General features: G+C 44.8%; 2 protein-coding genes across 3 annotated transcripts in view; one reads left to right on the top strand and one right to left on the bottom strand.

Moving 5' to 3' along the window:
- Window positions 1-8,033, top strand: part of LOC115156788 (alpha-synuclein) — a 36,590-nt gene extending 28,557 nt beyond the window's left edge. Inside the window, exons 4-6 of one of the 2 annotated variants that reach the window (XM_029704473.1) lie at window positions 4,824-4,847; window positions 5,665-5,703; window positions 5,926-8,033. In XM_029704473.1, coding sequence (XP_029560333.1) covers window positions 4,824-4,847; window positions 5,665-5,703; window positions 5,926-5,946 — 84 coding nt within the window. In that variant the 3' untranslated portion in view covers window positions 5,947-8,033. The remainder of the gene's footprint in view (window positions 1-4,823; window positions 4,848-5,664; window positions 5,704-5,925) is intronic. The other variant, XM_029704482.1, reaches the window with a different exon arrangement.
- Window positions 8,034-11,555: 3,522 nt separating this feature from the next.
- The window catches only part of LOC115156780 (glutamate dehydrogenase, mitochondrial), a 26,515-nt gene continuing 14,770 nt past the window's right edge, over window positions 11,556-23,300 (bottom strand). The window contains exons 2-13 of the mRNA XM_029704462.1: window positions 21,836-21,916; window positions 21,520-21,575; window positions 19,964-20,027; window positions 18,803-18,897; window positions 18,258-18,437; window positions 14,270-14,407; window positions 13,973-14,110; window positions 13,801-13,881; window positions 13,241-13,364; window positions 13,059-13,150; window positions 12,837-12,899; window positions 11,556-12,551 (exon numbers count right to left, since the gene is read on the bottom strand). Of these exons, the coding sequence (XP_029560322.1) occupies window positions 12,432-12,551; window positions 12,837-12,899; window positions 13,059-13,150; window positions 13,241-13,364; window positions 13,801-13,881; window positions 13,973-14,110; window positions 14,270-14,407; window positions 18,258-18,437; window positions 18,803-18,897; window positions 19,964-20,027; window positions 21,520-21,575; window positions 21,836-21,916 (1,232 nt within the window). The 3' untranslated portion in view covers window positions 11,556-12,431. The remainder of the gene's footprint in view (window positions 12,552-12,836; window positions 12,900-13,058; window positions 13,151-13,240; window positions 13,365-13,800; window positions 13,882-13,972; window positions 14,111-14,269; window positions 14,408-18,257; window positions 18,438-18,802; window positions 18,898-19,963; window positions 20,028-21,519; window positions 21,576-21,835; window positions 21,917-23,300) is intronic.

The raw sequence follows: 23,300 nt of genomic DNA, 5'->3' as shown, positions 1-23,300 counted from the left end.
AGGTATCTCCCTTTCCTTTTACAACTGACTAGGTATCTCCCTTTCCCTTTACAACTGACTAGGAATCTCCCTTTCCCTTTACAACTGACTAGGTATCTCCCTTTCCCTTCAAAACTGACTAGGTATCTCCCTTTCCCTTTACAACTGACTAGGTATCTCCCTTTCCCTTTACAACTGACTAGGTATCTCCCTTTCCCTTTACAACTGACTAGGAATCTCCCTTTCCCTTTACAACTGACTAGGTATCTCCCTTTCCCTTCAAAACTGACTAGGTATCTCCCTTTCCCTTTACAACTGACTAGGTATCTCCCTTTCCCTTTACAACTGACTAGGTATCTCCCTTTCCCTTTACAACTGACTAGGAATCTTCCTTTCCCTTTACAACTGACTAGGTATCTCCCTTTCCCTTCAAAACTGACTAGGTATCTCCCTTTCCCTGTACAACTGACTAGGTACCTCCCTTTCTCTTTACACCTGACTAGGTATCTCCCTTTCCCTTTACAACTGACTAGGTATCCCCCTTTCCCTTTACAACTGACTAGGTATCTCCCTTTCCCTTCAAAACAGACTAGGTACCTCCCTTTCCCTTTACAACTGACTAGGTATCTCCCTTTCCCTTTACAACTGACTAGAAATCCCCCTTTACAACTGACTAGGTTTCCCTCTTTCCCTGTACAACTGACTAGGTATATCCCTTTCCCTTTACAACTGACTAGGTATCTCCCTTTCCCTTTACAACTGACTAGGTTTCCCCCTTTCCCTTTACAACTGACTAGGTATCCCCCTTTCCCTTTACAACTGACTAGGTTTCCCCCCTTTCCCTTTACAACTGACTAGGTATCCCCCTTTCCCTTTCCAACTGACTAGGTTTCCCCCTTTCCCTTTACAACTGACTAGGTTTCCCCCTTTCCCTTTACAACTGACTAGGTTTCCCCCTTTCCCTTTTCAACTGACTAGGTTTCCCCCTTTCCCTTTACAACTGACTATGTATCTCCCTTTCCTTTTACAACTGACTAGGTATCTCCCTTTCCCTTTACAACTGACTAGGTATCCCCCTTTCCCTTTACAACTGACTAGGTATCCCCCTTTCCCTTTACAACTGACTAGGTTTCCCCCTTTCCCTTTCCAACTGACTAGGTATCCCCCTTTCCCTTTCCAACTGACTAGGTTTCCCCCTTTCCCTTTACAACTGACTAGGTATCTCCCTTTCCTTGTACAACTGACTAGGTTTCCCCCTTTACCTTTACAACTGACTAGGTATCTCCCTTTCCCTTTACAACTGACTAGGTATCCCCCTTTCCCTTTACAACTGACTAGGTTTCCCCGTTTCCCTTTACAACTGACTAGGTATCCCCCTTTCCCTTTACAACTGACTAGGTATCTCCCTTTCCTTGTACAACTGACTAGGTTTCCCCCTTTACCTTTACAACTGACTAGGTATCTCCCTTTCCCTGTACAACTGACTAGGTATCCCCCTTTCCCTTTACAACTGACTAGGTTTCCCCCTTTCCCTTTACAACTGACTAGGTATCTCCCTTTACAACTGACTAGTTATCTCCCTTTCCCTTTACAACTGACTAGGTATCTCCCTTTCCCTTTACAACTGACTAGGTATCTCCCTTTCCCTTTACAACTGACTAGGTTTCCCCCTTTCCCTTCACAACTGACTAGGTATCCCCCTTTCCTTTCCAACTGACTAGGTATCCCCCTTTCCTTTACAACTGACTAGGTATCTCCCTTTACAACTGACTAGGTATCCCCCTTTCCTTTACAACTGACTAGGTATCTCCCTTACCCTTTACAACTGACTAGGTTTCCCCCTTTCCCTTTCCAACTGACTAGGTATCCCCCTTTCCCTTTACAACTGACTAGGTATCCCCCTTCCCCTTTACAACTGACTAGGTTTACCCCTTTACAACTGACTAGGTATCTCCCTTTACAACTGACTAGGTATCCCCCTTTCCCTTTACAACTGACTAGGTTTCCCCTTTACAACTGCCTAGGTTTCCCCCTTTCCCTATACAACTGACTAGGTATCCCCCTTTCCCTTTACAACTGACTAGGTATCTCCCTTTACAACTGACTAGGTATCCCCCTTTCCCTTTACAACTGACTAGGTTTCCCCTTTACAACTGCCTAGGTTTCCACCTTTCCCTATACAACTGACTAGGTATCCCCCTTTCCCTTTACAACTGACTAGGTATCTCCCTTTTCCTTTACAACTGACTAGGTATCTCCCTTTCCCTTTACAACTGACTAGGTACCCCGCTTTCCCTTTACAATTGACTAGGTATCCCCCTTTCCCTTTACAACTGACTAGGTTTCCCCCTTTCCCTTTACAACTGCCTAGGTTTCCCCCTTTCCCTTTACAACTGACTAGGTATCCCCCTTTCCCTTTACAACTGACTAGGTTTCCCCCTTTCCCTTTACAACTGACTAGGTATCCCCCTTTCCCTTTACAACTGACTAGGTATCTCCCTACTCAACAAGGTTGAGTAACAACAAGGTTGAGTAACAACATAATTGAGTAACGACATGAATGCAGACTCAAAAAGCATAACAGTCAACATCCTTCAGTCGGTGTCAGATGGTAGTGCCATGACGCGACAAGAGCAGTCTGTTGTTTGACCACTTGGTGTCGCTATTTCCCACAGTACCCCTGCTCTGATAGAAAGACGGACGGGTGGACAGACAGACAGACAGACAGACAGACAGACAGACAGACAGACAGACAGACAGACAGACAGACAGACAGACAGACAGACAGACAGACAGACAGACAGACAGACAGACAGACAGACAGGGGAATGGCAGCTCCTTTAATAGCCAGTGGTTCAGAAATTCAGACAGATTAGGTTTGATATTAGTCCTATAATGGTAGGCCTGTAACTCACTCCACATTCTCCATATGAATATGTGTTGTGTTGCTAACCCTTTGCTGTCGTGTTGGTGTTGTGTTGTTGGGTTGGTGTTGTGTTTGTGTTGGTGGTGTGTTGGTGTTGTTGTTGTGTTGGTTTTGTTGTTGTTGTGTTGTTGTTGGTGGTGTGTTGGTGTTGGTGTTGTGTTGGAGTTGTTGTTGGTGGTGTTGTGTTGGTGTTGTTGTTGTTATTGTGTTGTGTTGATACTGTTGTTGTGCTGTGTTGGTGTTGTTGTTGGTGTGTTGTTGTTGGGGTTGTGTTGGTGTTGTGTTGATGTTGTTGTGTCGGTGTTGGTGTGTTGGTGTTGTGTTGGTTTTTTTTATGTTTGTGTTGTGTTGGTGTTGTTGTTGTTGTGTTGGTGTTGTGTATTGTTGTTGGTGTTGTGTTGTGTGTTGTTGTTGGTGTGTTGGTGTTGTGTTTGTGTTGGTGTTGTGTATTGTTGTTGGTGTTGTGTGTTGTTGTTGGTGTGTTGGTGTTGTGTTTGTGTTGGTGTTGTGTATTATTGTTGGTGTTGTGTTGTGTGTTGTGTTGGTGTTGTGTTTGTGTTGGTGTTGTGTATTGTTGTTGGTGTTGTGTTGTGTGTTGTTGTTGGTGTGTTGGTGTTGTGTTTGTGTTGTTGTTGTGTATTGTTGTTGGTGTTGTGTTGTGTGTTGTGTTGGTGTTGTGTTTGTGTTGGTGTTGTGTATTGTTGTTGGTGTTGTGTTGTGTGTTGTTATTGGTGTGTTGGTGTTGTTGTAGTGTTGGTTTTGTTGTTGTTGTTTTTGGTGTGTTATTGTTGTTGTTGGGTGTTGGTGTTGTTGTTGTTGTTGGTGGTGGTGTTGTGTTGATGTTGTTGTGTCGGTGTTGGTGTGTTGGTGTTGTGTTGGTGTTTTTTTATGTTTGTGTTGTGTTGGTGTTGTTGTTGTTGTGTTGGTGTTGTGTATTGTTGTTGGTGTTGTGTTGTGTGTTGTTGTTGGTGTGTTGGTGTTGTGTTTGTGTTGGTGTTGTGTATTATTGTTGGTGTTGTGTTGTGTGTTGTGTTGGTGTTGTGTTTGTGTTGGTGTTGTGTATTGTTGTTGGTGTTGTGTTGTGTGTTGTTGTTGGTGTGTTGGTGTTGTGTTTGTGTTGTTGTTGTGTATTGTTGTTGGTGTTGTGTTGTGTGTTGTGTGTTGTGTTGGTGTTGTGTTTGTGTTGGTGTTGTGTATTGTTGTTGGTGTTGTGTTGTGTGTTGTTATTGGTGTGTTGGTGTTGTTGTTGTGTTGGTTTTGTTGTTGTTGTTGTTGGTGTGTTATTGTTGTTGTTGGGTGTTGGTGTTGTTGTTGTTGTTGGTGGTGGTGTTGTGTTGTTGTTGTTGTTGATGCTGTTGTTGTGCTGATTTTGGTGTTGTTGTTGGTGCTGATGGTGTGTTGTTGTTGGTGGTGTGTTGTTCTTGTGTTGTTGTTGTTGTTGTTGTGTTGTGTTGTGTTGGTGTTGGTGTTGTGTTGGTGTCAGTGTTGATTGTGTTGTGTGTTGTTGTTGTGTTGTGTTGTTGTTGTGTTTGTGTTGGTGTCAGTGTTGATTGTGTTGTGTGTTGTTGTTGTGTTGTTGTGTTGTGTTGGTGTTGTGTTGGTGTTGGTGTTGTTAGTGTTGTTGTTGTGCTGGTGTTGTTGTTGTGCTGTGTTGGTGTTGTTGTTGTTGTGTTGGTGGTGTGTTGTTGTGTTGGTGGTGTGTTGTTGTGTTGGTGTTGTTGTTGGTGGTGGTGGTGTTGTTGATGTTGTGTTGGTGTTGTGTTGGTGTTGTTGTTGCTGTGTTGGTGTTGGTGTTGGTGTGTTTGTGTTGTTGTTGTGTTGTTGTTGTGTTGGTGTTGTGTTGTTGGTGTTGTGTTGTTGTTGGTGTTGCTAACCCTTTGTTGTTGTTGTGTTTGTTTCCTCTGTGTTCCGTTGGTAGGAGGAGCCTCAGCCTGTATACGAGGTGCCTATTGGACAGGGGAGGGAAGGGAGGGTCAGATGTTCTAGGTTATGGTGGGGTGGCTGGCTAGCGAATGCTGCATGATTCAGCCTAACATATAGTTCCTTGGTGCATATATGAAGGGCGAATGAGCTTTCAAACACTGACTGGCTAGCGTCCTGTTAGGACCTAACCCATGTTCTAAACCATCTCCTAACTCTCTCCTAACCCTCTCTATAACTCTCTCCAAACCCTCTCCTCTCTCCATAACTCTCTCCAAACCCTCTCCTAACCCTCTCCTAACTCTATCCATAACCATCTCTAACCATGCTGTATCTATAGATAATAACACAACTTAAGACTGCCTCTATGCATCTCTGGCGTAGCATAGGCATAAACTTACCCTGCGTGGATCTCTCTGGTCTAAGATGCACAGTCAAAATAACAGCGCTTGCTCCTGTTAACCACTGCCTACAAAAAGAATGCCTCTGGATGGGTGGGGGCAACAGTACTTCAGGTCTCAAGGAGGGTGACATCACATCTACTATGCTAGCTATGCCATGCTAACCTCTGCTTCATTAGACACTTCAGCCCAGAGACTGAATGGCCCTGTGTCGTACTCAACCCTATCATAAGCCTGTCATAAGCCTGTCATAAGCATGACATAAGCGATAATGTGCTTGATGTAGCTGTGACCTACTCGGTTTGAAGCCAGGGCGTCTGCACGCCGTAAGATTGTGCTAGCCCAGTGAGCTAAAGCCTAGAGACCAGGTCTAGGAGCTAACCCAAGTCTTCAGGTCTCAGGCAAGGTTACTCTAATGTAAAATGTCTCTCTCTGTAGGCAGAATATGGAGGAATGGAGCAGGGAGGAGAAGGAGAAGTAAGTGACAAGCAACCACACTATTTCTGTTTTCTTTATGCAGAAGATGGTGATATCATGACGTCATTATTGATTATTTCTCTCTCTCTCTCCCCATCTCTCTCCCTCTCTCTCCCTTCCCCCCTCTCTCTCCCCCCCTCGCTCTCTCTCCCCCCCTCTCTCTCTCCCCCCCTCTCTCTCTCCATCTCCCTCCCCCCATATCTCTCTCTCTCTGACTCACAGGGCTCTCAGGGTGGCTATTAGTCATTCCAGGGACCTCTTCTCCCCAGCCCTCTGTTGGTCCCTCGCTCCCTTCGCCCTGCTGTTCCAGACTTCCAGATGTTCTACTTATTTTTTTGTGACTTTATGGAACCAAAACAGATACAGACTCTTCCAGATAACTCTATACACCTCCTGATACCCCATGAGACCCTCTTCTGCCCCCCCCCACTGTGTTCTGCCCCGTGTAGCTCCCCGCCTTTGTGTCGTTGCTGTCATGTTGTTACCCCTGTTGTTATATTCTCCCTCACACCTCCCAATACCCTATCAAGAGACCCACACACACACACACACACACACACACACACACACACACACACACACACACACACACACACACACACACACACACACACACACACACACACACACACACACCATACACACACACACATACACACCACACACACACACACACACACACAGGGCAGATGTTAGCAGCCGGATCAGGTGAAACAGACGTGTGAAAGGATCCAGGTGTGTGGATATATGCCTTCGTTGGTGCTCATCGAAAGAGAAGAAGAAGGATTGACCAGATCTGGGCGTGACCTTGTGATGCTCAGAGCGTGCGGTTCAGATCACTACGCCACCACAAATCACAATGTTCCATCAAGCCGCGGAATTAATGCGGCAAAAATAGACGTTCATCCGTAATACGTCGAAATCCGAAAGGAAACTCCAGCCAGCAGACAGCTGTGATGACTATTCAGGATGACAGGACCACAGAGACATCATATCTGATTGTAGTGTGTGTGTGTGTGTGTGTGTGTGTGTGTGTGTGTGTGTGTGTGTGTGTGTGTGTGTGTGTGTTTGTGTGTGTGTGTGTGTTAGACTCGTCAGGTAGTAGGGCAGTTCAGGAGAGTTCTGTCCACAAGAGGCTGCTGTAGGGACCTGTGCAATGAACAGAGTGTGTGAGTGAGAGTGAGAGTGAGAGTGCGAGTGTGAGTGTGAGTGTGAGTGTGCGTGTGCGTGTGCGTGTGCGTGTGAGTGTGAGTGTGAGTGTGCGTGTGCGTGTGAGTGTGAGTGTGAGTGTGAGTGTGCGTGTGCGTGTGAGTGTGAGTGTGCGTGTGTGCATTTGTTTGGGTATGTGTGTGTTAGAGTGTGTTTGAGACATGCCAGAAAGCATAACACGTGTTCTGTTAGTTAGTGTGTCCCTTGTTAGAAATGACATAGTCTGAGAGGAAGAAAGTTCCTTTAAAGACTGGGAATCACACAACAACAGAAGCTATCAATAGACGCAGTACTTTACAGTGGATTTGGTCTGGCTGGGTTTAGTCTGGGTCTAGAACTGGCCTGGGTCTGCTGGCAGGGTTGGAAGGGATGAAAGCAGAAAGAGATACCTGTGGCTCCGGATGTTGTGAAGGGAAAATACCTCATTGTCATAGTAACACCACTGAGCAATAGTCAGACAGACAGGGTGTTGTCATAGTAATACCACCGAGCAATAGTCAGACAGACAGGGGGTTGTCATAGTAATACCACCGAGCAATAGTCAGACAGACAGGGGGTTGTCATAGTAATACCACCGAGCAATAGTCAGACAGACAGGGGGTTGTCATAGTAATACCACCGAGCAATAGTCAGACAGACAGGGGGTTGTCATAGTAATACCACCGAGCAATAGTCAGACAGACAGGGGGTTGTCATAGTAATACCACCGAGCAATAGTCAGACAGACAGGGGGTTGTCATTGAAGAGCATCCCACACAGGGAATGCTGGGAAATGGATTTTAAATTTGATTTTTTGATTTCCACAAAAAGAATGAATGGTCTGAGCCGCTCAGAACAGGCCTGGGACAGAGTGTGTGTGTTATCAACGAGACCAATGGAAACTAATGACTGCATGTTGCCTTATTCTGCACTCAAATTCACACACACACACACACACACACACACACACACACACACACACACACACACACACACACACACACACACACACACACACACTCATAAAGCACACAAACAAAAACATAAACACTCCCACACCACGTTTAAGTTGGCATCGAAGCGAACTTGCTGATTTTATAAACAGTACCAGTGAATTAAAGACGGTTTTGTTGAAATCCAAACTTCCGTGTCGTCTTCATTTCTCCATTTGAGTGACTAATTATTATGCAGTATGTATGGCCTATGTTACCATGGAGATATTGTGGTACCATCCTGGATATTTTTCTATGCCCTCTGCAAGTCTTAGCAATGTTTTCTGTGTGTGTGTGCGTGCGTGTGCACTCACAGGGGTTTAGCCAGGCTCTTTGTTCTTCTCTACAGGTACACTATGAGGACACTACCTCCATCGGCATGCTGGGAGCTTACAGGGAGACAGAGGGGTCAAGAGAGGTCAGGAAGAAAACAAAAAGCCAACCTAGAACCTCTTGCGTCAGTGTTCTAGAACTCCCAGTCTTAGTGTTTTAAATGATCCTTCGGGACGACATATCACCAGCCCAATGTTCCATTCTAACCACGAGATTTCCAAACTGCTCTACACACACTCTCTGATCCAATGCCAGAACACATTGAAACAGAGGAGTGTCTTTCCAAGGGTTGAATGGAGACACACACACACAGCCAACACCCCTAAGGAATCCACACAAACACAGAGCAGCAATCTAGGGCCAACAACACAATGAGAGAGGGCTGTCGTAAGAAGGAGTGCGTGCTATGTCAAGTTTTGTGTCTTTGTGTCCACTTTTATAGCGGTGTTTTGACAGTGAGTCAGAAAGCTTGGTGACCTTTCAGGACATCACATCCAGTATTTCCTGTTTCCCATGCATCTACAGATGTAGGATCTTAATTTGAGCCAGTTTGCTACAACATGAAAATAATCCTGAAGCAACAGCAAATGTGAATTATTATAATAATTTTTTATACTTTACTATTCTGTTTTTTATAAAAAATGTTATTAACCAGTTAAAAACATAAACACACAAACAACAACTTACAGATGCACACGAACAACAATTACATCTCATTTGCCCAGACCCACATGCTCACACCCCCATCCCTACTGCCTGCATTATTGTTTGCCATATGGCCTTAAATTGTCCCAATTAGTTTTTCTCAGTTGCCCATGCTATTTCAAGAATAAATCATTCGATTTTTCTATTGTGTTAATGATGGAGGATTGATTGATATCCAGGTTATTAGTATATGTTTTTTTTCTAGATGAGTGATGAGAAGAGAATCGTCCAGCCCGTTGGGAATCTCACTACACTCCTATTCGCTATGTCTTAAAATATGCAGGCAGACGGATTAAAAGTACGTTTACATTGTAATACATCTGACAGCGAACTTTCTAGCTCCACCCATAACTTTTGAACTTTATAGCATTGACTCACTAATCCATGCTTTCTGGGAATGCTACAAAGTCCAAAAGAAAGGTGAATTATTATGTGGATTATTATAATTAACGACAATGGGGAAATCAAGACTGAAATTTCTAAGTGGAAATTACAAACTTCAGAAGCGTTTTCAAACCTCAAGTACACTACAGGTAAAAAATGCCCTGCATTGCAGGAAAGTTCTCCTGCAACAGGGCGATCAAATTAAGATCCTACATCTGTAATAATGTACTATATTATGTGCATCTTCACATAATGGATAATTATGACCTGAATAAGTGTTGTGTGCCTATGTGTTGCATGTATCTGCATATCATATTTGTTCTAACAATGTTTAATTGAGGGTCGTAATAAAGTTATGAAGCCTCTCTCCCTCTTCGGTATTTACAGTTCCACTGCTGGGTTTTTCCATACTGACACCAACAATAAAAGCGGCCTGCATCCTTAGGGGTGTGTGTGACTTGACAGGGGTGTGTGATGGAGGGGTGGCCTCTGTAAGCCTCTCTGCCAACCTCATATAAACCCATGCACACCCACACCACACACCCATCCCAAACACACTCTCTCACACACACACTCCGGCCGAGTACAGAACACACACACAGAGATGGACTTACTGAAAGGATCAGGGAAGCAGGTGGATGCAGTGATCGACAAAGCAGGTGAGAAAAAGATATGTGTAAGAAAAGTGGATAATGGTGTGTTTACTTGGTTGAATGATGGGGGTCATTCATGTGAAGCACTGATAAGTTTCAACCCTAAAGCACAGCAAAATGGGTTGTTATATAGACTAATGTATAGTTTAGCTTTAATTTAGTGTTCATTTTTGTGTTATCAGCCTTCAAAATGTTCAAACTGGGCTTTGGAATTTTAAACGGCGCTGCAGTTGATGAGTCAACAACATTCTTACACCAAATATGTTCATTTTTGAAAAACTTGGCTCTGTACTTTTTGGCACTGCTCATACTTCTAAAATTAGTTATTTGGGTTTGTCTAGATTTCAAAGTAGAGGAGCTAATTTCTACCAGAAATTGAAAAATATACAAAGATTCTGTGGCATCCCGTCATGACAGTGCTTGCTGATACAAGCTCCCTAACAAGACATAACAAAGAGAAAAATCCACCAATTATCTCATCATGTGGAGCCAGAAGGTGCGAGTGCATGTTTGACAGCCCCTCTCTCTCCCTCTGTCTAGCTGTTGTGGTGAAGGAGAAGGTGGGAGAGATGATTGGAGGAGGAGCTAAGGAGAAGAAAGACGAAGGTGATCTGTCTATTCTGGGTTACCATGGACACTAAATCACACAGACATATAGCCTTGCCTGTAACACGCTACCTACATACAATACACACACAACACAATCTACACTACAAACCAATTCAGTTTCTCCCCCCTCGTAGAGTAACAAATCACTTCTGCTCTATTCGTTGCCTTTCTATCTGCATTCAGTCCGTTGCTGCCTGCTTAACGTCACACCGCTGTAAGAGATATAATGGTAGTGTGTTGCAGTCCCATGTCTTTGTATGTACAGTATTGTTGAAATGGTGTCTGATGTTGTGGTTGTTCCTCCAGGTATTGGTGGCATGGTGTCTGATGTTGTGGTTGTTCCTCCAGGTATTGGTGGCATGGTGTCTGATGTTGTGGTTGTTCCTCCAGGTATTGGTGGCATGGTGTCTGATGTTGTGGTTGTTCCTCCAGGTATTGGTGGCATGGTGTCTGATGTTGTGGTTGTTCCTCCAGGTATTGGTGGCATGGTGTCTGATGTTGTGGTTGTTCCTCCAGGTATTGGTGGCATGGTGTCTGATGTTGTGGTTGTTCCTCCAGGTATTGGTGGCATGGTGTCTAATGCAGTGAAAGGGGCTGCAGCAGATGCAGCTATGGACAGTGCTGCAGACAAGGCCATGTCTTTCGGAAAGAGCCTTTTCAACTGAATCCCCAAACATGGACTGTACCATGTCTCAACCCCGGACTGTACCATGTCTCAACCCCGGACTGTACCATGTCTCAACCCCGGACTGTACCATGTCTCAACCCCGGACTGTACCATGTCTCAACCCCGGACTGTACCATGTCTCAACCCCGGACTGTACCATGTGTCAACCCCAGACCGTCCTTCCCATCAACCAATCCCATCTTTATACTATTACTGAGATCTGTATAATGTTTATAGGATGTCATAATCATGAATAAAACACCAATCTTTCAACACTAGTCTCTGTCTGTCTGCACGTCACATACTGCACTTACACATCACAGTTTTCGCCAAATTTTATTGGTTTTCAACAAAAAAAGGCAATACAAATTTCCCCAAGCAATTTCCGTGCAAGGGCTTGGACGGCTTTTTGGAGAAGAAGAACGCTTGTTCCCATGATCCTCTCCTCCTCTCTCTCCCTCACGGCAGAGAGGAGGGTTTGGGGGAGGGTCAGATTGGACAAGATAGGAGCAGAAGGTAGGGAAGGTTGGGGGGCTTGTGGCGGGACTGATATAGGGGAGAAGGGTGTAGAACTTTACTAAGAACCGAACCCAGTAGAACCCTGTGTTCCTCAGCACAACCCTGAGCCCTGACCTCTAACCCTGAGCCCTGACCTCTAACCCCGCTGTGAGGAGAACTGAGGAACACATATGATATCACCATTCCCAGACAGTTTAAAACTATTTATCTTTCTTTAAAAAAAGTATATGTTTGGAGTTAACATTAAATGGATTTCAGGATAGGTGGGGTATGTGTGTCTCTTCAGTACAAAGCTCCCTCAGAGCTAAGGCAACTTCATTGTTGTGGTCTGAAACCATGGCAACACATGGGTCAAACAAGATAAAATGGCCGACAGGGAACTCTGATAGGAGGGCAGGGGGGGGGTCTTAAAGCTATCTTCCTGCTACAATCTGCTCCTTTCACAAACTGAACGACAATACTGAAACAAAACGACACAGAAATACTGAGTTACCCACGTGATACTGGGAGATATGGCGAGGTCATGGGACACAGAACGTGTCAGTGTGTGTGTATAAAGGGGAGGCGGGGGTCTCTAATGTAAACGCTGGTATGTACTGAAGCCTGATTGGAAAAATGGGGAAGGAGGATGAACCAATAGCAGGGTGGTGTGGGAGTGGTCTGGCTGTGACAAGGTGATCATGTGACGGTGATGCCGGCCTCGTTGTAGACCTTGAACACCTTCTCGATGGCATTGACGTACGCAGCCGTCCGCAGGTCCAGACCCAGGTTGTACTTACTGGCTGTACGCATGATTTGCTGCAGGGAGACAAAACACACACACACACACACACACACACACACACACACACACACACACACACACACACACACACACACACACACACACACACACACACACACACACACACACACACACACACACACACACACACACACACAGTGGTAGTGTGGTTGAGAGGTGCCCCAGGTCAGCAAAATGCAATTATAGGTTCTGTATGGTCTGACACACCTGCTCTAACTTTGCACGTACACACACACACACACACACACACACACTCTCTCTCTCTCTCTCTCTCTTACCCTAGCAGACCTCTCCATGGTGTAGGCCAGCCCAGAGTGGACAATGTCCTTCTCAGAAGCACCCTGTAGAGGAGAAGAGAGATGTTATCCATCTAGCCTGGATGTACCCCCCCACGTAGGTTTACATGTGTATAGATATAGCCCCTGTATGCATATGGTTGACTCTGTGTGTGTGTGTGTGTGTGTGTGTGTGTGTGTGTGTGTGTGTGTGTGTGTACTCACAGCGACTCTGGCCTGGAAGTCAGCGGTGGGGACAACAGGGATTGGTCCTCCCTGCTTTCCAAACTTCCTCTCCAAACTCTCCTGAACAGACACTGACAGAGAGAGAGAGAGAGTACTTGATGGTAAGTTACAGAAGCAAGGTATTATATGGGGAGACTGAAAGGTTAGAGGTCAGGACTTACTGAGGAGGTGGTAGTTGGAATCTCTCTCGTATTTGAAGGTGAGTCTTCCATAGCTGACGTGGTTCAGGTTCTTCAGCCACTCAAAGTAGGAGACAGTCACACCCCCTGCGTTCAGGTACATGTCCTGAGGGAGGGCCAAACAGAGAGAACGGTCAGAACAGACACATCTCTCTGTCTGGGATTGTTGAGTGTGTCCTGTTAATGAGAGAACTCAACCCAGCAAACATGCCCACACACACAGAGTGGCCTGCCCTCACTTTGCCTGAAGTAAGCACATTGTTAGCCTGTGTTGGGCTGGTGTGGGCTTGGTGCCCACCTTGCCCACCAAATACCCACATGGGGCCATTGGGGTCATGTTTGTTGGATAGATACTGTGAATGTGTGTATGACTGCCTTAACATGCAAATGTGTGTTTTGCAAGTTTGTGTGTGTATATATGAATGTATATATGAATGTATGTATGTATGTATGTATGTATGTATGTATGTATGTATGTATGTATGTATGTATGTATGTATGTATGTATGTATGTATGTATGTATGTATGTGCCTCTTCTTACAGGGATGACCATGACATTGTTCTCCAGGAAGATCTTGTCAGCATCAGGGGTGGTGGGGCCGTTGGCTCCCTCAGCAATGATCTGGAACAAACAACAATAAACAACAATGACAACAGGGCATTGTGGGTAGTGTAGTTTAGATGGGGGGGGGGGGTTGTGGGTAATGAAGTACCTTGGCCTTGATCCTGTGGGCATTGTTGCGTGTGAGCTGCTTCTCGCTGGCGGCAGGGATCAGGATGTGACACTGAGCTTCCAGAAGGCTGCCCTCGTACGGCTTAGCCCCGGGGAAACCTACGATCGAACCGTGTTGCTGCACACACACACAGTTTAGTCAAATGCGAGAGACAGAGGAAGCCTTTCTTGGTTATAGCTCATATTCAGAACGAGGGGGCGGAAAAGTGAGAGAGAAAGAGAGACAGAGAAAATGAGACTGAGGAAGTTCAAAAGGAGAGTAAGAGAGTATTCGAACCAGTTTGTAGTCCTCCAGCTGCTTGGGGTCAATGCCCTCTGGGTTGTATATGTTGCCGTCATACTCAGCGATGCCCACACACTTAGCACCGTACCTGTGGAGGTACCGCATGGAGTGGAGACCCACATTACCAAAGCCCTGAGAGAGAGAGTGATCATTACTATCGCCTTCATCACACACACCATCATCAGCTCTGCTACAGAGTACACTAAAGACATTACACTTGGACCCTGACGCCCCCATGTGGCCCACCTCTGTCAGTAGCCTCAGACCCACTGATAACTAGCTAATAAACTGACACAGCAAATCAGCGGACAGACAGAGAGGACTGAAACCAAGCAGGTAATATAAAATATTATCCCATCTGGTACAGCTGTGAAATATACCTTTAACTATAATGAGCATCGAGACACAGAATGCTGCTATAGGCCCTTAACAATAGATGGTTGACAGTCGTTTCCACAGCAGCAAGGTCTATAAACTGAGATCAGCTCCTCCCCTCAATATATCTCTACATTATCCTCTCTCTCCTCTCTCTGTCATCTGCTAACTACACGATGTCACCACACATCTGCGTATTTGCTAAATCTCCAAGAAAATCGAATCACACAACTACATAATCCAGCCACACACACACACACAAACACGCACACAGTCTGTGTCAGACACGAAGGTGAGATGTTTTTTTTTGCGTCTCTAAAATGAATACTTGCTAGTCATTGAATACTAACGTCGGTTCGGATATTCAAATATTCGATTAACCGTGCCCATCAACATTCCCTCAAAATTTTGCCGACTGTACAAGCTTGAAGTTACAGTTTAAGACAGTTGTCAAGTAGGCTACTGTGGCTATTTTCTCATAACGTAGGCCTACCATTTGTAAACAACGGAGAAAATGCATGCCATAACATTTTAACATGGAACTAGCTGTCCTATCATTCAACCTACAGTAGCAGCCAATGTGTGGTGTTCAATGTAGGCCGACATTCCATGAGACTTTTGAATAAAACATGCAAGGCTTGACTTTAACCTGTTTATCCACTTGTCCTTCAGACAAGGAGGTGACTGAAAATGCTGTTGTGTTGTTTGATGCAAGAAACCACTTTACAAAATAAAATTATTATTTCCATACCATTATTACAGAGAATCAGATAAATTATGACACCCTCTGCCTATTGTCTACTTGGGCTTATTCAAGATGTCTCAAAATACACCACTGCCCCTTTAAGAAAAGAAAAAGCTCTTTACCCGAATCACTTTTCAAAGATGTCTACAAATGTACACATTTGGTGCTCTTGTAGGAAGCAATCCGTCCCCCTTTGCTGACTACAAATAATCTATAAATGGGCTAATAATTTACTAACTATCAAAGGATATGAACAAATGTGCACACGTGGCTAAATACAGCTCTCGCTTTGATCTCAAAACAAGCACATCTACTCACGACCCTCATGCTGTAAACACAGTCCAGTTCAAAGTGAACGGCACAGATCCATATATGGCAATGGTCTATTTGCATATAGGCCTACTGCAGCTCTGATTGGTTATGCCACACAGGTCTGTGTAGAGTACGGCTGAGTTGTGAGTGTCAATGCAATAGAATCCCACTCCGATAAGTTCTGCCTACAACAAAATCTCTTGCATAGTTAGTTTTGCATACTAAGTCTTGCATAGTTTGTTTTGTGGTTTCGGTATGTTGCATTGAAAGTGGCTAGTGGTGTGTTGATTCGATCACAATTCCCACAGTAAAGGGAAACGTTGACCGTGTTAACTAAGGGGGAAAACTGTAGAAAGTTGAGTGATGTTCAATCTTGTGCTTCTCTGTGCAGGCTGATATTTATTCTGTGAGGCAGTCCTGGGGGCGCCCGCACAGCTTAGAGGGAACATTGGTGCCGATCCTTACTCACTACTAGTGTTGCAAAGTATACCCAAACTTTGGTACTTTTTTGCAAAAAAAAGAAACGTTTAGTTCAATACTTCTTTAAAATGTTTCTTATGTGATTGAAGAGGAGTGGAACACCATTCCATAATCAACAGCCTGATCAACTCTATGTGAAGGAGATGTGTCGCGCTGCATGAGGCGAAGGAGATGTGTCGCGCTGTATGAGGCAAATGGTGGTAACACCAGATACTGACTGGTTTCTGATCCATGCCCCTACCCTTTTCTTTTTTTAAAGGTATCTGTGAACTAAAGAAGGCATATCTGTATTCCTAGTCATGTGAAATCCATAGATTAGGCCTTAATTAAATTGACTGATTTCCTTATAGGAACTGTAACTCAGTAAAACCTTTGAAATTGTTGCATGCTGGATTTACATTTTTGTTCAGTATATCTAAATTACTTCTGAGTATTTAGTCATTTGTATATAACACTGGGTTGAAATACACTCCAACATATTTTGTAAAATATACTTTCGAGAACAGTAATTTGTATTTTCAAAATACAAAATACTTTTCTATACCATTTTATAAAGCGGCTCACAATTTTGTGGCTCCTTTTCAGCCTCCATTGGTATCAGAAGTCTGATGGCACTATGGTGTGATAAGAGCGTCTGCTAAATGAACTAAATATATATGTATATGTAAAAATGAACAATTGCAAAGCATGCTGAGTAGTATTCTAATGAGCTCGACCCTGAAACAAGGACAATAATAATAATACCCAGTGTGCATTGCAGTCCATTTTGGTTTGTTCATATTCACATATGCATTTTGGTCATTTATCCAGAGTGACTGTCAGTCAGTGCATTGAACTAAGGTAGATAAACAACCACATATTACAGTAAAAGCAAGTAAAACGTTTCTATAACAGTTACTGAGAATGTTCCTGTTCTGGCCAGCTACTTGCCAAATGTATTTCTGTATTTTAAAATACATGTATTTTAATTAAATAAAAAATACAAGTATTTAGTAGTTTATTTTGCTACATTGACCTTAATGGTATTTTGTAATTGCATTTTGTTATTTTTGCCCATTTTCAAAGCTGATTGAGTGAATTAATAACGTTTTTAGAAACAGTCTCCCTCGCCACCAAAAACTCCTTCACCTCCCGAGTCCCATCTGGTTTCCACTAGATGCCATAGCCACAGTCAAATCCCACAGCCACACTCTGCCTGGCAAATTACTTCCTTAAAAAGATACAGCGCACACTTTTATAAATGAAGAGATTGCTTCTTCTATGCAAATGTTGTTAATTGGTACAATAAAATATGTTCTCTTAGTAGTTGCCAATAAAGTAAGTCCTAAATGGAAAGGATTGTTTGTCATCTGTAGCCCCATGAAGTCAGCTACAACAAGCTCAATAACTCACTGCATGCACACACTCCTATTGAATAATATGCATTCACCTGTATTGTGAATGGACCGAGGCTACATCTCGATTTAACCAGTGTATCAGTAGAGATTTACCATTCAAATAAATGTTCACCATTCTGCTGTTTTGTAGTTAGATTGGTAAAAACAAAGTGAAATTGATTGTATGATTATATCATTGATTCATTAACACATACATACTACGCTCTCTAAAATAATGTCTGGATCAAGTGCCCTTCTGTGACTTTGGCTAATACGCTTTCTTTTTTGTTGTTGTGGTATCGTTTTGGTGTGTGTGTGTGTGTGTGTGTGTGTGTGTGTGTGTGTGTGTGTGTGTGTGTGTGTGTGTGTGTGTGTGTGTGTGAAGGAAGTCTCGTGTGTCAGAGGGAACTGAGAGTCCTGCAGAAAGCTGCACTTTGACCTTTAGTCCGTCTCACACGCCGCGGCACAGAGTGGGAAGTGGGACCTACGGACCAGTGTAAACCAGATCTGTGTGGTGTGATACTGCTGCTGAACCCTGCCACCGCGTCTCTGACGTCACAGACCGTCACAGAGAGACCAATACTAACTCACCCCTGCAGATATTTAACCAAGTTCACATCAAAATCTGTTGACCAGATCAGCGTAGAACAACTTTTATGCAATCTTTGACAAATGTCAGTGTGTGTGTGTGTACCTGGATGATGAAGGTCTTGTCCTGGAAGCCGGGGGTCAGGCCCAGCATGCTCATGTAGGACGCCTCGTTGATGAAGTTCTCAATTCCGTGGAACACTCCGCGACCGGTGGCCGAGATACGCCCGTGGATACCGCCCTGACTGATGGGCTTGCCTGTCACACACGCGTGGGCATTGATGTCCTGCACAGAGACACGCCCAGAGAGACACAGAGCCACACACACACACACACACACGTTAGAGTGTATGTTTAATTGCATTAGATCTGTTTGTCAGACTGTGAGATAGAGTCTTCAGCATAGTTCAGCATGAGAGGTCAGTGCAGGACACATACTGCTCTGGGGCCAGACTACAGAACTACAATACCCATACTGCCCTGGGGCCAGACTACAGAACTACAATGCCAGACTACAGAACTACAATACCCATACTGCCCCGGGGCCAGACTACAGAACTGCAATGCCAGACTACAGAACTACAATACCCACACTGCCCTGGGGGCCAGACTACAGGACTACAGTGTATGTGTGTTTGTGTGGTAACTCACGGTGTGTGCGATGGTGTTGGCGTATGTGTCAGCGATCCAGGACATCTCCCTCTCTCCAGTGCTCATGTCAGGAGCAGGAACATCAATACCAGGCCCTGAGGAGAGTAAGGGGGGAGGAGGGGTGAAGGTTTCTGTGAGGACTGGAAGCAATTTACACACAACCTACATCAGGGGTCCCCAATTACATTCAGCCGTGGGACGATTTTTCCTTGAGCGGATAGTCTGGGGGCCAGAACATAGTTCTGAATAACACATTTTGTACACTGCAAATTGACCGCAGAAATCCCAAACAGATAGTGATTAACAAAAAACAGAATCATTACAAACCTTGATTACATTGAGATACGATCACATATGCATCTTGATTTATGTGTGGGAATACTTGGGAACAGATTTCCTAAATTAAAATCACTTTGAGCCGATTTCCTGGTGATTTTAGTCTTTTATGTCCAACAACAAAAATGATTTTAAAAATATATTATTTGGCTCAGAAAACTTGGGGGGCAAAAAAAATGTAATGACCCATGGGCCACCTAGTGGTGAACCCTGCCCTCCATCTTTATTTCTCTCTTTCCCACACGTAAACACATACTACACAGGTTTGAGATAAAGTTACTAGCAATTAAATATCTATAGTTCTACCTATTCTATATATAGACAGTGGCTGACTGGAGGGCTCAGAACGCCCACTTTACCCTGGTGGCAGACAGAGACATGTCTAAATGCCAGTCTCTCTCCCTCTCTGTGGTATAAACAGGATGGTATGCAGCGAGGGACATTCTCATGTGTTCACTGGGCCCCGACATCCAAAAGCAGAAGTGGACAGAGGGAGGGAGGAGAGGGGGGCGAGGAAAGGGGGAGGATCTGACTGGAAGAGGGGTCCACTACCCACGTCACCACTATTACACAGAAGCCTTTCCACTGCAACAGCAGTGTTCCACTTCAGCAATAAGGCCGAGGGGGTGTGGTATATGGCCAACGTGGAGTGCCTGGATACAGCCCTTAGCCGTGATATATTGGCCATATACCACAAACCTCTGAGGTACCTTATTGCTATTATAAACTGGTTATCCTGTCTTCTCTGTGTTTTGAGGTAACACGTGACAGTCATTAGCATACAGGATCATAGGGGACAACTGGCTACATGAAGGACACACTTACCAATAAAGCCTTTCTTGGCCAGCTCAATGGTGAACCTTCTTGTGATCTTCTCCAACTCATTGTCCTAAAGAAAGAGAGATAAATGATTGATCACAGAGTGCATGAGGAGAGAGAAAGGTTTCCTGTGTGTCTGCCAGCTAACAGCTAAGCATTTCAGCTCCACTTAGCTCTGAAGGGCATACTACACCACACACACACACGCACGCCATAATGTGGTGACAGATAAACAGATAAAGCTGTAGCGATCGTCCCTAAAGAGCCCATCTCTCTAGGATATGAATAAAGAGCCCATCTCTCTAGGATATGAATAAAGAGCCCATCTCTCCAGGATATGAATAAAGAGCCCATCTCTCTAGGATATGAATAAAGAGCCTATCTCTCCAGGATATGAATAAAGAGCCTATCTCTCCAGGATATGAATAAAGAGCCTATCTCTCTAGGATATGAATAAAGAGCCTATCTCTCTAGGATATGAATAAAGAGCCTATCTCTCTAGGATATGAATAAAGAGCCCATCTCTCTAGGATATGAATAAAGAGCCCATCTCTCCAGGATATGAATAAAGAGCCTATCTCTCCAGGATATGAATAAAGAGCCCATCTCTCCAGGATATGAATAAAGAGCCCATCTCTCTAGGATATGAATAAAGAGCCCATCTCTCTAGGATATGAATAAAGAGCCCATCTCTCTAGGATATGAATAAAGAGCCCATCTCTCTAGGATATGAATAAAGAGCCTATCTCTCTAGGATATGAATAAAGAGCCTATCTCTCTAGGATATGAATAAAGAGCCTATCTCTCTAGGATATGAATAAAGAGCCTATCTCTCTAGGATATGAATAAAGAGCCTATCTCTCTAGGATATGAATAAAGAGCCTATCTCTCTAGGATATGAATACAGAGCCTCTCTCTAGGATATGAATAAAGAGCCTATCTCTCTAGGATATGAATAAAGAGCCTATCTCTCTAGGATATGAATAAAGAGCCTATCTCTCTAGGATATGAATAAAGAGCCTATCTCTCTAGGATATGAATAAAGAGCCTATCTCTCTAGGATATGAATAAAGAGTCTATCAGTTGTTCTGTGGTGAGTCTGTGTTGACAGAAGGTCGGCGTCTGCTCTGCATTTGTGTGCATCTGTGTGTGTGTGTGTCTGCATGTGTCTGTGAGTGTGTGCATTTGTGTGTGTGAGTGTGCATTTGAGTGTGCGTGTGTGTCTGCGTGTGTGTCTGCGTGTGTGTCTGCGTGTGTGTCTGCGTGTGCGTCTGCGTGTGCGTCTGCGTGTGCGTCTGCGTGTGCGTCTGCGTGTGCGTCTGCGTGTGCGTCTGCGTGTGCGTCTGCGTGTGCGTCTGCGTGTGTGTCTATAAGGGTTTACTGGAATAGATCATTGATGTGACATGGAGTAAAATATACTTCCTGTGCATTAGAGCGTTCCCACAATAATCATCTACCCTGGTGTGTGGTAGAGAACAGCCTCCAGCAAGTCACACTCTTTCCTCCATACAACACAAACACTTGTCTGTGTGTGCATGTGTGTCTGTGTGTAACGGACTTACAGAGTAATTTTTGACGTTGATCTTGACACCAGCTTTAGCCCCCCCGAATGGTACATCTGGAGAGAGAAAACAGAACACACACACACACACACACACACACACACACCATTGCTTTAACAACAGCTATCTGAAAATGCTAATAACAATCTCTCAGATCAGTGTGTATGTTTACATGAAATCAGGAGCACTGAGGCATGAATGAGATGTGAGAGGAGAGAAGAGGAGAGGAGTGGAGAGGAGAGGAGTGGAGAGAAGTGGAGAGGAGTGGAGAGGAGTGGAGAGAAGTGGAGAGAAGTGGAGAGAAGTGGAGACTTACCGACTACGGCACACTTGTATGTCATCAGAGAGGCCAGAGCCTTCACCTCATCAACAGACACCTCTTCACTGTAACGGATCCCTGCACACAGACAGACACAAAGGGAGTCAACAGACGGAGCCCAACAATACCACACACAGGAAGACAGGCTTGAATCTATTCTGTGTCCAGTACAGGTACACTACCTGGGGTTACACTGTGTCCTCTACACCAGCAGCACAGGTACACTACCTGGGGTTACACTGTGTCCTCTACACCAGCAGTACAGGTACACTACCTGGGGTTACACTGTGTCCTCTACACCAGCAGTACAGGTACACTACCTGGGGTTACACTGTGTCCTCTACACCAGCAGTTCAGGTACACTACCTGGGGTTACACTGTGTCCTCTACACCAGCAGTACAGGTACACTACCTGGGGTTACACTGTGTCCTCTACACCAGCAGTTCAGGTACACTACCTGGGGTTACACTGTGTCCTCTACACCAGCAGTACAGGTACACTACCTGGGGTTACACTGTGTCTCCTCTACACCAGCAGCACAGGTACACTACCTGGGGTTACACTGTGTCCTCTACACCAGCAGTACAGGTACACTACCTGGGGTTACACTGTGTCCTCTACACCAGCAGTACAGGTACACTACCTGGGGTTACACTGTGTCCTCTACACCAGCAGTACAGGTACACTACCTGGGGTTACACTGTGTCCTCTACACCAGCAGTACAGGTACACTACCTGGGGTTACACTGTGTCCTCTACACCAGCAGTACAGGTACACTACCTGGGGTTACACTGTGTCCTCTACACCAACAGTACAGGTACACTACCTGGGGTTACACTGTGTCCTCTACACCAGCAGTACAGGTACACTACCTGGGGTTACACTGTATCTCCTCTACACCAGCAGTACAGGTACACTACCTGGGGTTACACTGTGTCCTCTACACCAGCAGTACAGGTACACTACCTGGGGTTACACTGTGTCCTCTACACCAGCAGTACAGGTACACTACCTGGGGTTACACTGTGTCTCCTCTACACCAGCAGTACAGGTACACTACCTGGGGTTACACTGTGTCCTCTACACCAGCAGTACAGGTACACTACCTGGGGTTACACTGTGTCCTCTACACCAGCAGTACAGGTACACTACCTGGGGTTACACTGTGTCCTCTACACCAGCAGTACAGGTACACTACCTGGGGTTACACTGTGTCCTCTACACCAGCAGTACAGGTACACTACCTGGGGTTACACTGTGTCCTCTACACCAGCAGTACAGGTACACTACCTGGGGTTACACTGTGTCCTCTACACCAGCAGTACAAGTACACTACCTGGGGTTACACTGTGTCCTCTACACCAGCAGCACAGGTACACTACCTGGGGTTACACTGTGTCCTCTACACCAGCAGTACAGGTACACTACCTGGGGTTACACTGTGTCCTCTACACCAGCAG

Source organism: Salmo trutta, chromosome 2, assembly GCF_901001165.1.
Source record: "Salmo trutta chromosome 2, fSalTru1.1, whole genome shotgun sequence".
NCBI classification, from domain to species: Eukaryota; Metazoa; Chordata; class Actinopteri; order Salmoniformes; family Salmonidae; genus Salmo; species Salmo trutta.
Note: the sequence above shows the minus strand (reverse complement) of the source record. Positions and strands in the feature narration are given on the sequence as shown.